Source organism: Lycium barbarum, chromosome 4 (assembly GCF_019175385.1).
Source record: "Lycium barbarum isolate Lr01 chromosome 4, ASM1917538v2, whole genome shotgun sequence".
NCBI classification, from domain to species: domain Eukaryota; kingdom Viridiplantae; phylum Streptophyta; class Magnoliopsida; order Solanales; family Solanaceae; genus Lycium; species Lycium barbarum.
This window is the reverse complement of record NC_083340.1, coordinates 4,156,385-4,173,963: the sequence shown is the minus strand read 5'-3', so window position 1 is coordinate 4,173,963 and position 17,579 is coordinate 4,156,385. Positions and strand designations below refer to the sequence as shown.

General features: G+C 33.7%; 3 protein-coding genes and 1 non-coding gene across 4 annotated transcripts; 3 read left to right on the top strand and 1 right to left on the bottom strand.

Annotated features, from left to right (window-relative positions):
* The first annotated feature begins 6,563 nt into the window (after window positions 1–6,563).
* Window positions 6,564–6,637, top strand: TRNAV-CAC (transfer RNA valine (anticodon CAC)). The gene has a single exon. It is a non-coding gene; the product is annotated as a tRNA-Val (tRNA).
* Window positions 6,638–7,227: 590 nt separating this feature from the next.
* Window positions 7,228–8,805, bottom strand: LOC132637091 (organic cation/carnitine transporter 3-like). Its single transcript, XM_060354238.1, has one exon. It carries the CDS (start codon window positions 8,803–8,805, stop codon window positions 7,228–7,230), a length of 1,578 nt encoding a protein of 525 aa, XP_060210221.1.
* Window positions 8,806–10,055: 1,250 nt separating this feature from the next.
* On the top strand, window positions 10,056–10,493 carry LOC132637090 (uncharacterized). Its single transcript, XM_060354236.1, has one exon. The coding sequence runs from the start codon at window positions 10,056–10,058 to the stop codon at window positions 10,491–10,493; it is 438 nt and encodes a 145-aa protein (XP_060210219.1).
* A 1,364-nt stretch (window positions 10,494–11,857) lies between these two features.
* LOC132634903 (uncharacterized) lies at window positions 11,858–17,004 on the top strand. The gene is made up of 9 exons (XM_060351069.1): window positions 11,858–12,022; window positions 12,238–12,574; window positions 13,462–13,549; window positions 13,651–13,736; window positions 15,526–15,604; window positions 15,707–15,766; window positions 16,222–16,343; window positions 16,470–16,541; window positions 16,615–17,004. The coding sequence occupies exons 2-9, from the start codon at window positions 12,240–12,242 to the stop codon at window positions 16,715–16,717; spliced, it is 945 nt and encodes a 314-aa protein (XP_060207052.1). The 5' UTR covers window positions 11,858–12,022; window positions 12,238–12,239; the 3' UTR covers window positions 16,718–17,004.
* Window positions 17,005–17,579: the final 575 nt, after the last annotated feature.

The following is a 17,579-nucleotide window of genomic DNA, read 5'->3' as shown; positions in this document are numbered from 1 at the left end:
AAAATTAATTCTGGGGAAGAGATAATTGAAATGAGTTTCTGCCGGAAAATTTCAAGTCGTGGGACATCAATGCATATTAATGTTAATTATGGGGAAAGGGGAGAGATAATAGTCTTTTAGCCTTTTTAACATAAGTTGAAGGAAGATAATGAAGAAGAAATTGCCAAAAAAAAAAAGAAGGAAAAAAAAAATAGGTTTCGTGGTCATATATATATATATATATATATATATATATATGAATTTCATTATTTCCTTGTATTCATTGTTTGACCTTTCAATTAATAGAAAAAGTTGTATGATGATATTTGCAATGAATCTTATTTTTAAATTTTCAGTTTTGTATTCCAATTTTCTAGTTTTTAATAGAACTTTGCATAACATTTTAGGACTTTGAATTAACTACTCAAATCATCATATTCGTAAATAATGTTTTATAGTACGATTCAAGATAGTATATTACAAACACATGGACAATATCACCTTAACTTGAATAACCCTTCTCAATATAAGTAAACTAGTAGGGATGTACTCTCTCGGCGCTTTTAAGGCTATCCTTACCGGGAATGGATAAACAAAAACGGTTATAGGGAGGAAATACAAAGTAATGCTGCCACGGATGATACAAGCCGAGTTGCCTCAAAGATGTTGTCATGGGACGTCCGGGAAGTCCAAGAGTGGATGATAGCATGGGAGGACGGATTGGAGATGGATGCACATTGAAGGGGCCAAACGAGCAAGGAAGGCTAGGTTTGCAAGAGGCCACATTCGCAAATTCAAGATTTCCATCTCCACAAGACTAGCCAAATAAGACCCTTGCCTCATTAATGACATTTATGTAATAATAGGGTCTTCTATTATTTATTTAGTATAACTAGCTAGTCTTTTATTTCATTAGGAGCTTTTGATGAATTGATGAAAATGTTAGTATGTTTGTGTTGTCTCTAGAGAGAGAACCAATTGAGAGTCTTATGGATTTAAGCTCTCGTTGATTTGAGATTTATTGAGAGGTTGGTTGCAAGGGAATCTAATTCCCTTGAGGTCTTCCTAAGAGTTTGGTGCTTGTTAATGTTAATTAATTGAGGTTTTTAGGTTTAATATACCTTTAGGTTGCTTTTTAATTCCATTTTTTCGTGTCAATCTGTCTATCCTTTACTTTTCTTGTTATTTCCTTTATTCCGCTATCCGTTCTTGTATCATCGGAATCTCTCTGTCACTCTCAATCTCCGACAAAGACCTCAGAGTCTCTCTGTCACTCTCAAAACTGGAATTTTATTTCAAAATTGGTTTACCCATAGCTTAATTAGTCTAAATCCAAAAAATCATTCAAAAAGCCATAATCTTGATCCTCAAATCCTTGATTTACCACTTTTCAACTTTTGAGTTCAAAACCCCAATTTCTACAATCCAAACATGGATATATATCGTCATAATAATTTAAAAAAAAAACATGGATATAAACAATAACCAACGAAAGTAATCATGGAGAAACACCAAAATAAAGGTTAAATACTTACCACGAAAGTAATCATGGAGAAACACCAAAATAAAGGTTAAATACTTACCACGAAAGTAATCATGGAGAAACACCAAAATAAAGGTTAAATACTTACCACCTCGTTGAGACGAGAACAACACCGCGAAAATCACCTCAATCCTAGTTCCTAAACTTGTAAGAAAAGTAACTAAATCCCAAAACAAGTGGAGACAAAAAAATGCTGCAGCTGTTTCGGTCCAAATCAGGTGCTAGATGATTACGAGGCTCATTGTTGACAAGCCCAATAAAATCCTGGCGAAATTTCACTCAAGATAACCTTTTGAATCACCCAATTTGGCCTTAAAACGAGAGAGATATAATGTTTTCAAATTTTGAAGGAATGCAGAAATTTAATGGTGAACTTAGGGGCAAAATCGTGATTTTCAGCAAAATAATACCAGAAAACCAGCAGTGAATTTCTTTAGTAAATGGCTGTATCTTCCTCATACGATGGCGAAATGCGACGATTCTTGTTGCTATAGTTCCGAAATTACGATACGGATCTAACGGTCCAATTGAAACACAAATTAAAGGTCGTTTGCTCAATATGGTACCCTTTTTGCTCAAAACGACGTCGAAACAAAAAACAAACACCATACAATCCAAACACATCCGAAACTCATCAGATTCTAACCAAAATTTGTGGACAAGTCGAAAATCATCATAAGAACCTGCTCGAACTCTCACAACATCCAAACGGGACCGTCTTGACCCGATTTTGACCGTGATCAACTCCAAAGCATCTCAAAAACTAGTTTCTCAACCAGCTACCTAAATCGCACCCGAACCTCTCGGGAACTGAACCAACGACTCGACTAAGTCATAAATCATATTCTGGACCTAGTAAAATCGACAAAACTTTGAAAAAAGACTCATTTACCCCCGGTGTTGACTTTGGCCAAACTTCTTCATTTCTTAACTTAAGGATTTCCGAAATATCTTTTTCCTTACCCAAAACTCATCCGAAAGGCTAGAGAATCGCGCCACCCATCCCCGCAAGTCATAAACATCAATACGAAACTAACGAAACCAATAAATTTCAAATACGGGTCTTATTTCTTCATGTGACCATCTTTTCACCATAAATAGGCATATTAAATGCTAAACCAACTTAATTGTTAGAAACCAGTCAAACAAATCCTAAATTTAGCCCCGTCAATTTCTACAGGTCATAAATAATATTTCAATTCTAACGGAATCTTTAGATTGCCAATCAGAGCACGTTTTCCCAAAATAAATAATTGAATACCGGGATTTTCAAAATGAAACCTCATCCCAAAGTGAACCAAATGACATCCGTTTGACTTCAACTTTTACAAGTAGGTCAAAATAATCAATACAGAGCTTCTGGAATAGACTCGTATAATAGAATATATATATCATTTAGATGAACGAAATAAAATAAAAAAAACTATTTCGTTCATTGATTCACGAAATGCAAAAAAAAACAAAATGTTTCTTTCATTAATTTCATGAAATGCAAAAAAAAAAAAAAAACCTATTTCGTTGATCAATTCACGAAATGCCAAAAAAAAAACAATTTTTTTCATTAGTTTCACGAATTGCAAAAAAAATAAAAAAATTGTTGCATTTCGTGAATTGCACAACGAAATGCAAAAAAAAAAAAAACAGTTTCTTTCACGAATTGCAAAAAAATAAAAATAAAAAAAATTGTTGCATTTCGCTGCATGTGTAGCGAAATACAAGAATTCATTCGGCACCGGAACAGTGTGAGTGTGGGTATTTCGTTGGTACTCATTTTGGTTTAAAAAAAAAAGAATACTATTTTAGGCTAATGACTGTAAAAACAAGCCATTTTGGCTCTGGACTCCAATGGATGTAGGCCACGATCCTAATGGTCCCTTTGATGTCCAAAAACAACGATATCCCTTCTCGTCACACAAGAGTAGCACTTCACCGCAAACCAATATTTCGGTACGGCTCTATAAAGATGGTAAACAATTCAGTCCAAGATTCACTAACACAGTAGTCTTTCATAACCCAGACTTTAAAAGTCCAACGATTATAATAAGCACAAAGCAGTCCTCCCAATACTGAAATACCACAGTGTCCGCAAGGGATCCAGTCAGGATCACAAGTTCTTTCATCTAGCGGTGGGAACGGTATCTCTCCGTACACCTCGTTTGATATGCTAAATGAAACCACATAATAATTAGTAAATATATCCACATCGATCCAATGAAAGGCCCCATGTACAAATCCCAGTATAACAAAATATTGTAATTGTTATGACGCGAGATTACAAAATAAAATCTAATAACTTCAATGAAAAAATCTCCATATATAATTAAAACTAAATTCGAAGACGGAATTTAAGTTCTTTACTACGTCTTATCAGTCATCTACAACAAACGCTTTTATTTGTGAAGAACACTAAAACAAAGTAAAATTGAAATCATGTCAATTACATACATAAAAGATGATAAGGAAAGATTGAAATAAAAAAAGCACCATATTTGTCACCTTTTTTCAATAGCATCAAACCTTATTTTTCTACTGCACACTATTTTAATTCCTTAAACTTGTCCCAATGCTTTGAAAATGCTCTATATTACCTGATATAGAGTATGACTTAGCTCTTGCCTTGCGGTATGTACTTCCTGTTCCAAAGCAAAATTGGATAGCCCCCAACCGTCCCACTCCTACAAGAAAAATATAAACCTAAGATTTTAGACCTATCAATAAAAAGATAGTGAGTTTTATATAACTGTAAAGGAACTAAAAAGAAACCTAACATTGCAGGTATACGTTTGAGTCCAACTACCACTGGGTAACCTGAAGAGAGAATTGTGTATAGAATACGTGAATAAAAACCTTCAAAACGTGAAAGGATTAGGCTTAAGGAAAATAGTTTTGCAATTCAAATAAGGAGATTTTATATAAGGTACAAAGAAGAAAAGCTTTAAACATTCTTATAGCTACAATAAACTGTAAAATATTCGATAAGTAAAAAAGTACTCTTTTTTCCTTTCAAAAAATACAAATTCTCTTTTGTGTTTTTTGTTATTAAGTAATTACAACGAAATTTAAAATTTTAGCGCTAATGATAGTATACACATTCCATATAGCATCAAGACAACTGACTGATTGATGCCTTCTACGCCCCAATCAGTAGAACTAGATGCCAATAGTTTATTGTTTTTCTGATTTCCCCTTGCTGAAAGTTTTCTAGCTACCCTACGTGCCTAAGCAACTACAAAAACAAAAACAACACTTAGTCGGAGAAAGGGTATGTTCCAATTTTGAACTACTTCTCAGGATGGAAAAATATACAAAATTTGTCGTCCCTAAGAACACAAAGAGATTTTGGATAGTGTCCGTGATCAGACTTCCATGGACATATATGTTTTTGAGTGAGATCAAATAAGAGAATAGAAAATTATATACACTCTATAATTTTAATATGCACGTAATCTATTTCAAGAAGGAACCAAAATTCCCTATTTATTGATTGAAAAGGACAAATATTCCTGTAAATAAGGTAAGAATTTATACATGGTAAATTTGAATCGATTTTAAAGTTCTAAATTTTAGGACTTAGTATATAGTTCAAATACGGGAAGATTTATTAAATAAAATTTTATTGATTTTAAAATTCTATATATTAGGTAATAATTAAATAACTATTTCGTCTAGTGTGAAATCTATTTTTAAAGGGTAAAAAAGGAGAACAATAATGCCATATTAATAAGGTTATGTCATCACGTCTAATGAAAAAAATTATTAGAACATTTTTGTTCTCAATTTTGTGAAAGTAAAGCCGCATGCAAGAGGAATCACTCCATACATTATCATATTTTTAGTTCTTTTACTAATTTCAATGTTAAAGGAACTTATAGTTAACGTTTGTAAAAGCAAATTTATTTTTGATCTATGAACAAATTAACTTGTCCTTTAGCATAATAAACTCTACTAAATCCAATAAAAAATGGAATGTGGCTCGAGCTTGTAAATCGGAGAAGACAAGGATTTGTCCAAAATTAAAAGAATACCAAAATATTAGGATTCTTACCAAGTTCAAATAATAAGGAAGTATACTCAAACCTCTCTATAACAGCATCGTTGGGTTCGAAATTTTCAGCTGTTATAGAGAATGACTGTTATACACCTATACCAGCATTGACATTTAAAACACCTATAATAGCATTGACATTTAAAAAATACTTCGCTGTTATAGGCAAAAAAATACATAAAATCTAATTTTCATTTTTAACTGTCAAATTCTAAGCTTAATCACATTTTGTTAATGAAGGAAAATCGTTTAATGATGAAAATATAAATAGTCATATGATATTTTTTTTTTGTCATAAATAGTGTATTAAATGATCAATATTTGGTCAAAATCTCTACACTTATTATTGGTAATCATAGATATTCTATTTTTATAAAAATGGTTAACTATTATATTACCAAAAAAAATAGATAGTTGTTATATGAGGGGTAATTTTACAAAGAGCGTACTGTTATAAAGGTGACTGTTGCTGTTATAGGTGAAATGCTGCTATAGAGAAGTAAAATATAACATAAAAAATTAGTTCCGAAAAAACTTGGATGCTATAGAGAGATGCTGTTATATGCGCTGGTGCCGTTATAGAGAGGTCTGACTGTATTTAGTACATAAAATTTTATTTGATTTCAAAGTTCTAAATATAGGAAACATAATTACATGATTCATGTCATGTGTGAAATATATTTATATAATAATTAAATGACAGAAAATAGTAAATGACAATTTTATCTATTGCAGAGCCTTTTAATGAAGGACAAAAAGTTCAATCAACATTTCGAAAGTCCTTCGTATTTTTAATATAGAATAGATAGATTAATTGAAATACATATTTTGATCCTCACGCGACGTCAATAATACGGTCATTTAGATATTCTTGCCTATTTCAGAACAGTACTCCCCCCATTTTTTAAAGACATCATAAAAATTACAGGTTGGGAAAAATATTAAAATGCTTAATGCTAGATATATTATATGTATATATCTAATCCTAGCAGTGAAGTCTGGGTGGTGTAGTCGGTTATCACGCTAGTCTCACACACTAGAGGTCCCCGGTTCGAACCCGGGCTCAGACACTTTTTCCACTTCTTGTTCTATTTTTGTTTCTGCTTCTTGATTTTGTAAACTTATAAGTTTTCTGTCACTTTGCTGCATTGTTATCCATTTTCAGTCTTTTGTTGGGTGAATGTTTTTACCTTTTTGCCTCAAATTACATCAGAGATTGTTGAGAATGAGTTAAATGTAAAGCCTAACCACATAACATCTCATATATGTGATGTAAATCACTTGTCTCTTGTTACTTCATCCATCTAATTTTTGATGCTCATTTATTAGCTTTTCCCCTCTTGCCTCATCTATTGTTTCTAAAGGGGAATGCAACCACTACACCGCGCCGATGATTGATGTAAACACTAACGCTCAAAAGCTCCTACTAAGATGAGAAATTCCTGATAAAGCTCCTACTAAGATGGGAAATTCTGCGATAAAAGCTCCTATTACAAAGTGAACTTATATTGATTAAAGTTGAAAAAAACCATCGGAAGCATTTCTAATCCTAAGCTATTGACCTACTTCGTGAAAAAAGAACATAACATAAGCTTAACATTCTAATTCTAAGTCAAGACTCATACATGATGGATGAGCACTACGATAACAAGATCAACCCTCACACTCCATTCATCACATAAGGTTGTTCAATACCTTCTTGTTCTTGATCTTCTATCTTGTTAGAAATCTCCAATCCCTTTGTTTCTGGCAGAAAAATGACCAATGACCCTGCAATTGATGTCATAATTCCAAGCACCAAATATGGTAAAATCTTGTTTCTATCGCCTCCTGCATCAACCATAACCGGACTCACCACACCCCCGAGCACCACAGCCTGCCAGACAATTGACACAGTGGCATTCCTTATGCTAGTAGGGAACAACTCTGCAGTGTATATCAGCAATAGATCAAATGCAGTACAAGCACTGAAAAATGAAGTTAACTCCAATACTAGCTGTAAGATCTTCCATTCGCCAGCCATCATGCATAACATGCCACAAACACCTGATAAAATAATTAGTCCAACTAGAGTGCTTCTCCTCTTGCATTTTTCTACCAAGAAAAAGACTATCAAGAATGCTGGTAACTCTAGCAACGCGTTTAGTCCAGTACTCAAGTAGAGATTTAAGCTAAAGTTGCCATTTCCAAGTCCTAATGGCATGCCATAGTACATCAATCCAATGCCAAAACCAGCTGCCAAAGCTAGCAATAGCTGTCCAAGAATCCATCTTTTCCTCAACAAAATCTTGAGTAGTGGTTGATTAGAACCACTAGTAGTAATATTCAACTTCTTGTGATCAAGATTTAAAATTTGGTTCTTGAAATAAGGTGCAATGAACGTATTGAGGATTGCGTAAGCCTCTCTAACTTTCCCTTTTGAAAGAAGCCATCTTGGTGACTCATAAACACAAAATTGTAGTAACAAACAATAAACTATAGCTGGAAGAGAAGTCCAAAGATAAAGTACCCTCCATGAGTAATTCCTACTAAAATAAGCCAAACCTGGTATTGACACAAATCCAAATGTAGACATAAAGAATCCTATAGTTCCCACTTGGCCTTGATATTTTATAGCGACACTCTCAGAACATAACACAAGAACACAGGATCCAATCGCTGCGCGGCCATATCCACTTAGAAATCTCAAGGCTGAGTACATCCAAATGTTGTTAGAGAAAGCAATGAATATTGAAGCCATTGACATTATCAAACACCCGAAAAACAACATAGTTTTTCGACCAATCGTGTCACCTAACATACCAAGAACTAGGCCACCAAGCAAGCATCCCATGAAAAAAGATGAAGCTGGAAGGCCTTGTAGTATAGGATTATCAGAACAATGAAGTGACCATTCAGATACAATGGATGTGTAAATAGGCTTATCCCAATTCCATTCTGTGTAAGAAAGTTGACACACATTAGACTTTGGGTTGCAACTTGTGTTATTAAGTGTTGTGCAATGCCATGATGGGATTGCATCAGTAAAAATTGTGATAAATATTTGTTGAGCCTCAAAGAAACAAGCCAGAGAAACAAGCATGACTTGCAAGATTTGTGGCCATGCAATTCCACAACTCCCAAAAAATGGCTCTATTATTTCTTCAAGTGAAGAATGATCATTTAGCTTTGGAAATTCTTGATCTTGGTAATTCTTGGTTGAAGGAGAAGTTGAGAGTAGAGGAGTTGAATCAGCCATTGGAATTTGGAAGTGGATCTTGACCTCTTCCTTCTAGTGATATTTATATAAGGACTAACACACTATTCTTGCTAACTTATCTTATTAGCGACCTGATTACTATGAAAAACAGAAAACTAAAGAGAAAATCAAAGTGGAATAATGAATTTCATACAATTATTGTTGCTTCTTTCCATGATTAAAATTAAATAAAAAACATAAAACTAAAAGGAATATGTTATTTGCCTTATAGCCTTACTTAAAAGGAAAATAAATATTGTATAATTAAAGTAGATCATAAACTTAGAAAGAAAACAAATCTTCTATAGGATATTATTAAACTAAAAGGAAAATAAATATTCTACAGTTAATGTAGATCATAAAGCCGAATGAAATAATTATTATGAAGTATCTTTAAATATATTTTTAACATTGTTATATAAAAACCTTTCGTGCTGTTATTGCATAGATGATAGAACTGAACTCGTTTTCACAAGGGAAGCCATCAAATTGTCGTGTTTCACGATATAGGACTTTGCTTAATTATCAATTAATTCATGCTTCTCATGATCATTAAACAAAGGGGTTTCTTCCAGAAGACAAAAAATGGTCAAAGATTTTGTGATTTTTTTCTGATTACTTATTAATTAGTTCATGCTTTTCAGTTGGAATGAACAAGTAAAAGTTTAATGTTGGCTTTATGACATTTCTGAGGATCAAATGTGAAGAGTTGCTTATTTCTTTGCGTTTGGCACTTAAACAAATGTATCATACTTCACAAGCCAAGAGTTTCGCTAATTTAATCTAGGCATGGAACTTAAAATATTCAAAGAATAATGATATAGATTAGCTTGAAATTTGATCCATTTGATGTTGAAGAATAATCGAGAGATTCATACGACAAGTTAAAATCCAGGTTGAGAAATGAGAATCCAATGGACTAAGCATGTATACATCATATATGATGCAACCAATTTATTTAAGCATAAATCAAATTAGGAAGACAATCTCAGTAAATATAGCTTCCGTTAAAATTGATTTTGGAAAAGGATAATATCTTGGTAATAATGTTAAGGAAACAAAAAGAAGTATGTCGATGCAAGAAGACAGTGTATGTGAGGAGGATACGAAAACATAGCACATAAAAATGTAGCACGCGCAGTCGCTTATTCTAATTGGCAGGTCATTTGATTTGCTCAATTTGTAGTCCAAACTGAATAATGATTTTTTTAATCAAAGGATAATATATTTTATTAGAAGTCATAGGGGTCATGGTTCAGGCTTTCTCAGACCATTACGGCTCTTGTAGCAACAATTTTGCTGAAGCTAAAGCAGTCTTGCAGGGTTGCAGCATTTGCTGTAGCTTGGGATTTCAGAATTTTATTGTGAAGTCAGATTCCATGCTTATTGTGAATATGCTCAACAAATCTTGTCAACCTCACTGGCAAATCAGTCATATTCAGGACCAAATTTGGGAGATTTCAAATTCCAGAAATGTTCTTTTTGTACATACTTTTAGAGAGGGCAAAGGCATTGCTGATTACTTGGCCAATCTAGGAGTACATAACAAATCTCTTACTTTCTTCAATGAAGTTGTTTCTTTTCCTAATCAGGTTAGAGCTTCTTTGAAGTTTGATCAAGATGGCGTTCCTAACTTGAGGTTTAGACCAAAGAAGAACTACTTTTGCATCAATGATGCTATCACATGATTACTATGGATTGCATATAGCTGCATATTTGTATGTAGTAGTAGTTTACACTCCAAAAAACCCAGCTTTGTATAGGGTGGAGTCCCTCAATCTTTTATACATGTACTCTTGGTAGCTATTAGATTGGAGTCCTTCAATCTATGTCATGTAAGTGAGGCTAAGGTTTATGTCCTCCTCCAGTGACGTACGCAGGAATTTTCATAAGCAGTGTTAACATCTAAAGAAGAGAAAAAACGAACAAATTGTAAAGAAGAATGACTAATTTTTTTTAATGTTAAGATTGTAAGTTTAGCTTGAAATATTCAGTTCACGATAAAAGGTTTGCATCAATATATCTAGGTTGACTGATTTTGCCTGATCGTTAGCAGGAATGGTGGAGGGGATTATAGTTTCAAGGCCTACTAACTTTTTTTAGGAAATATAGGTACTGAAGAAAAACATAGAAAATGGTTAAAAAAAATGTGCTGCTAACGTATTCGAACACAGGCTGAATGCTTCCTCAGCAAGCCGCTTAACCAGCAAGCCAAGGAGCCTTGAGTGATAATTGGTGTCATTTTTAATATCTATAATTATTCTATTATTTTCCAGAATAATATACATAATACATATATATTAAAAAAATTAATGAAGCCGTGTTGGATGACACCCCATCCTATAAAGTGCGTCCGCCCCTGTCCTCCTCCGTGTAATTATCATCTTTGAAATGAATAGGTTGGAGTCTTGCCTAACTACTTGATCAATGGAACTTTGATTAAAAAAAAAATCAAAATATATATATATATATATATATATATATTTTTTTTTTTTTTTTAAAAAAAAATTCTTTGTTTTATATGTAATAGTCACTTATAGGTGGCCATTATAAAAAAGGAGGAGGGTTTTACTAGGTAAGTAAACATATTATGAGAAAATAAATAAAGAAATTAAAATTATATAAGAGTTAGATGGATTGAAATTGACTCATTATTTAATCTAATTCAATTCATCTTAACTCAAGAAACTTTTAACTCGACTATTATTAATTGATCTCATTTTAACTTGCTTAAATTCAACTCAACCCGTCATTTTACACCATAGATAAGCAGGGATGGAGTTAGCACGTAGAGTATTGATTTAGCAGAATCAGTCAGTTACAGAGCTAAGATTTTTACTAAGGAGGTTCAAAAATAAATATATATATATATACACTCAAATTCAGAAACTCCAAATTTTAAATTCGGCTAGGTAAATAAGAGTATTTCAAACATTTTAGGGACACTTCTGAAGGTAAAACAATACACCATTCTGGTAAAACGTAATAAATCAGAAACCATACGCCCATTTGACCACTACATTTCAGACATTTTATTTAGGGGTTAAATAATAAAACATTAGTAAAAGTTTGGCAGTTAATAACCATTTTTAACAGAGTACCTATCTGCAAAGCTCCTACAACCCTTCAAATATTCTCATTCTCTTTTTCAGTTGTTCCAAAGTTAAGAATTTAGTTGGATTTTCAGTTCAAGAATTCATCTCCAAAAGGTTGTCAAGTAAGTGACCTCAGTTTATAATCAGTTAGTGCTCTTACAATCTGTATTTTCTTTAATACCTTTGGAGTTATATATAATTGATTTCTGTATTGAATTTTCTGGGACTTCTTGAAATTGTGTATATGGAATATTCACTTGTTTCTCTCAATTATGTGTAAAAATGTAGGGTTCTTGATTATGTTAAAACCCTTTAATGTAATTCCATTTTTATGCAGATATGTCTGTTGGACATCAACAATTCCTCAATCTTTATTCTCAAGTGAACCTATGCAAGCCCCCCTCATGTTCATTACTAGCTGCTCAGTTCATTGTAATGCCAATGAGTAACAAAGAACTTTCTCCTATTCAATGCTCAACTATTGCTGCTTCAAAGTCTGGAGATTTAAGTGCAGATTTTGGCGAACGAAACCATGATTATGTTGCTACTGATACAAGTGGGAAAGCAGCTAAAGGGTCAGGCACGACGGCTAGAGGAAGGAGGTTGTTGAAGGTCAGGGAGGAGAAGAGGAAACGCGAATATGAACGTCTTCATAACTACCCAGCTTGGGCCAAGTCTATCTCTAACTACTATCTTTATTTTGATGTCATATTTTATGTTATAGGTATTCGTTGTGTTAAAATGGTACTCTCTGAGTTTCAATTTATGTGTCTTAGTTTAACTGTGCATGAAACAGTTGGGCGTATTTCTGTTCCTTTATCAGAGTATTAGTATTATTCTTGTTTTTCATTATTTTTGAACGTATATTGCTTCATGTTGTTCCTTTAGCCTCGGTTATCTTATTATCTTGCCGTTGTTTCTGGTTGTTGCTACTACCTTTTTAACGTTCTTTGAGTCGAGGGTCTACCGAAACCTACCTTAAGGTAGGGATAAGGTTCACGTACACTCCACCCTCCCCAGACCCACCTGTGGGATTACACCGGGTTTGTTGTTGTTGTTGTAGTTTGACTGTGCATGTAAACTTTTGAATCTTGTATAATGTGCCAAAATGTCCAATCTTGTGGTCTTAAACATGTCATGTGGGATGTTGAAATTAAAGAGTTGCCAAATTAAGAAAGAGACATACTTTTTGAAACAGACTAAAAGGTAAAGTAAGACAAAGAAGTTGAAATATAGGGGGTATTTGATACTTTCATGATTACCTTGTCTCACGCAAATCATTTACCTGTAACTATTCAATACCCCTATGAAAAAGCATTCACATTGGAACACTTCCGAGGCCGAATACACTTTGAATTTATAATTGCATTGCTTGTGAAGTATGTTGTACGTGTATGTCCTATAGATTTACCCATTGTTGATTAGAAGTTGGAACCAGCACAAGCTAGAGTCTATGTTACATTGTTGCCATTAGCATGCCAAAATTGATTGATGTGATCTTCTCTTTTTACTTCATATGTGTCCTTGAGATTGACTTGTTTATGTTATAACGTTGTTTCAGAGTGTTGGAAGATGCTTGTAAACATGACACAGAGCTTCGTGCTGTGCTTGGTGATAGTATTGGCAATCCAGAGCTTATGAGGAAAAGAGTAAGCAGATATTCCACCTTTTATTGATTTCAGTTCACTTTAATTTTTGAATTATGGACTTTAATTGATATCTGCTTGCATCCTTTTCTCCATTTCGATAGGTCGAAGAGAGAGTTCGAACGAAGGGCCGAAATTTTCAGAAATCTAAAACAGGATCAGTGCTTGCATTCAAAGTCAGCTTTAGAGAGTAATTAAATTCTCTAATTTTCCTCCTTCTATCATAATCTCCTAGATATATGAATAGCATCCGGTGACCAAATTCCTTTAAAACATACTTAAGTACAGTGTAATGTCATTTTTCAATTTATACTGTAGCTTTCGTTCTGTTAACTATAGTAAATCAAATTGAAGCAGAAAAGAGGAGAAGAATAACTAGTCCAGGTCTTATTCTTCTTCTTTAGGAGTTCACTTCTTCTGTAGTCAGACTTGTGGCTGAGCTGTTGGAGCTTTTCTAGGGTTATTTTGTTTTAAAATAGAGTGGTTTTGTCAAACCTTTCTTTGTTGGATGGGTTAATAGTTTCTTTAAAATCTCTATTTGGGCCTTTCAGGTGTCTAACTGTAGAACACATGTGCTAAAACTTAAAAAAAGGTTCGGGAAATGCACTGGTTGTATCTGTCATGTTTGTTTGACTCGATCATAATTCAAATACATGGTCTTCGATTGTTGTTCGTGCATCATATATACATCAGTTGTCAGTAAGCTGCATGTGGTTTGTAGATTTTTATTGGTCCGAATGCAATAAATCGTCCAACATTTTTAGTTGAGTGCCTTTATTTAATGGTAAGATGCAGAGTATAGTTTAGTATGCAGGAAGATATTTTCCTTGAAAAATGTTTTCCCGTGTTTGGTCAGCGACGAAATATATTTGCGGAGAATATTTATTAAGGATTGATAGGATAGTTTTTGCTTTGGAAATTGGATGAAAATTTTGGGTGTTAATAGTTGATAATAAAGTCTTTCTATAAATATGATTGATAATAATGTCTAAGAATCGGAACAAATTAAATGGAGTAAGACTTTAGTTATTTGTAAAAGAAAATATTTTCTGCCGTAAGTGAGGGAAGTCATTTCCCCCATTAGATGGAAAATGCTTGTGGTAATCAGACATTTTCAAAGAGGCCTTTGACGGTTGGGGAAGATGGAGAGTTGGAAAATCTGTTAGAAGCACTTGGCTAATGATTCCAATGCTGCTTTGATGGGAGCGCAACTCAATAACACAGTTTGAAAGCGAATGTTTGACTAACCTTTTATCTTGGTGCAACCTGTCTAATGTAAATACTGCTGAAGTTTTTTTCGGATATTCTGAGCTCCTTCAATTTTTGCTAGGAGAAATGATTTTGTATAGGAGCTTATCCCATTTTTGTAACTCATTGTGGATATGATGAAACCCTTTTTCCTGATTAAGAAAAGGGCTTACAGTAATCAAACACCTGAAAATGACTATCATGGATAATAGGGAAATTTTCTCTTCATACCAAACAGGCGAACGCACCAAATTCCATATGTATAGCCTTTTTTTCTTTTGGAGAAATAGTTTCACCCTGGTTATTGTTATTGTATGACTTCTGCATCTATTTTAGTCACAAATTCTGGTAGAGAAAACCGTAGCAGTTTTTGAATTTGTGGATGATGATAACAACAACAACAACAACAACAACAACAACAACCCAGTGAAATCCCACATCTTGGGGTCTGGGGAGGGTAGAATGTACGCAGACCTTACTCCTACCAAGGTAGGATGGCTGTTTCCGAGAGACCCTCGGCTCATTGGATGATGATAAGAGAACAGAATTGTTTTAAATATGGGATAGAGTTTAGAATTTCATCCTTGCACCAGATAAGACCTATGTTATCAGATTAAAAGTATACTCATAAAACAAATTTTTTATTTTGCAGATTCCTGCAATATTCCTTCTTATTCCTTGCTATTTTGTTAAGATACATATCACTTACTGCATCTAATTTGAATCGGCAGTTTTAATCCTCTTGATTCATACATATGGTTTGAACTCTATGGCTCACCATCTGATCGAGACGTTAACCTCCTCGGTAGTGTATGTTGACTGTTTTCTTCTCTGTTCTCACATTACATGACTTCAAACTTTTTAGCCTCTTGGGTTTGATAACACATGAAGAACTTGTGCTTCTAATGACAGGTTATCCAGGCATGGTATGTCATGGGCCGTTTAGGTGCATTTAATTCATCTAATTTGCAGGTGAGAACTCACCATTCAATATGGATTTTATTTTATTTTGGCTGCTGTTTAGTGTTGTTGTTTATTGTTGTCTTGGCACCTTTTCTTGAGCCGGGGGTCTATCGGGAACAGCCTTTCCTCCCAAGATAGGGGTAAGGTCTGTGTACACTTTACCCTCCCCAGACCCCACCATGTGGGAATACACTGGGTATGTTGTTGTTGTTCTCATCACTCTGCTTCAGCAAGAAACATTAAGTTGAGTACTTCCAATAATCTGCCATTAAATTTTTTCGTACCTTAAAACTAATGGTGTCAGGTCAGGTTGTAATTGTAGTAAGTTGTTAGTTCTACTTTTGATCATTTCATTCATTCATTATCCTCTCTTTCTTTTCTCAAATTAAAAACCATATATCGAAAGAATAGAAAGTTCCTTAACATGATTGGAGAAGGTTCAAGTTTGTGTTAAATGAATGCAGCTGGGGGGTTCATCAATGGAATTCGATCCTCTTTATGATGCAGAGAAAGGTTTCAATGTGATGCCTTCATCATTCCATGACATAAGTAATGTTGAATTCCAGGACAATTGGGCCAGAGTTTGGTATGCATTTCTTTCCTCCTTTCGTTCTTCCTTTTTGCAATTAAACATATGTCGTTAATGATTCCTTGTAATGCTTCTTGTGTATGGCAAAACTTGCTTATATCAACCTGGTCATGTGCATAACAGGGTGGATCTTGGTACAGCTGATTTCTTCTCAGTCGACGTACTTCTCAATTGCTTGACTGTATTGAGCTCAGAGTAAGCAACCAATTTTATGGTTGGTTTTCATCTTCTGAAATTTAGATGCTAACATCAATACTTCACTATACAGATATATAGGCATTCAACAAGTTGTTTTTGGAGGTCGTCAGATGGGTGATTGGGAAGAAGGAATGACCAACTCTGATGACGGATACAAATATTTCGAAATTTGATTAATGTGGAAAAAGAACGAAAACGAAAATCAGCTCGGAGGAAATGGATAGGGATTATCATGCACCTGAACTATTCAAGGTTTCAATTTGAAAAGATATGAAGTTTTGTAGTGTTATCCCTAACGATACGATAAATTTTGATTAGGAGGAGCGTTAGTTACTGTAATTATGGTAGTAGTGAACTTGTATGTATGATAAAAGAAGTGATTAATGTGGTAGAGCTAATGATAGGATCTGTAATAGTTTTCAGAATAATTTGGGCTATAACTTTAGTGTCTTTTTACATAGCCACTAGCAACAGTAAGATAATTTTTTTGAACTGAATTAGCAAATCAGTTGTACCTTTACTGGCGTAAACGAATGGTGCAAAATCATATCCGAAAATTATCTTCACTTTCTCTTGTTTCCATTTTTCTTCTAACTCACGGGTCCACCATTCTCCAAGAAAATTTCAAGAAATAAAGCAATGTAACATCTATACTAATTAACATATATGTTTTCATTAGGGAGACTGTCAATTCTCCTAATTCTGTTGATGTGAGTCTGTGACACAAAAATTATCAAATAAAATGAAAAAAATAAAAATAAATATGTAGATCTTCTAAAAAAGATATCTCCAAATTTCCAATTTCTATAAGTTATAAATGTGATATCTTAACAGAGGAAACTATACACAAGTCTCAAAAATTTATGGTGACACTATATAAATGACTATAGGATGGTTTAATATTTGAAATTTATGGTTCCTAACTTATTTATGCTAAGATTGGCAGTTTATTGCATGTACATACATAGTGAATTTATACATAGATTTGAGCTAAAGCTACTGAATTATATTGAACCCGTACAATAAATTGTGTAT

What these genes read in the sequence shown, in the direction of transcription:
- LOC132637091 (XM_060354238.1), bottom strand. Translation starts at nt 8,805, where the DNA reads ATGGCTGATTCAACTCCTCTACTCTCAACTTCTCCTTCAACCAAGAAT.
- LOC132637090 (XM_060354236.1), top strand. Translation starts at nt 10,056, where the DNA reads ATGGTTCAGGCTTTCTCAGACCATTACGGCTCTTGTAGCAACAATTTT.
- LOC132634903 (XM_060351069.1), top strand. Translation starts at nt 12,240, where the DNA reads ATGTCTGTTGGACATCAACAATTCCTCAATCTTTATTCTCAAGTGAAC. An exon ending in CAGAGCTTATGAGGAAAAGA is followed by an intron (nt 13,550 to 13,650) that starts GTAAGCAGATAT and finishes CCATTTCGATAG; the next exon opens with GTCGAAGAGAGAGTTCGAAC. An exon ending in GACAATTGGGCCAGAGTTTG is followed by an intron (nt 16,344 to 16,469) that starts GTATGCATTTCT and finishes TGTGCATAACAG; the next exon opens with GGTGGATCTTGGTACAGCTG.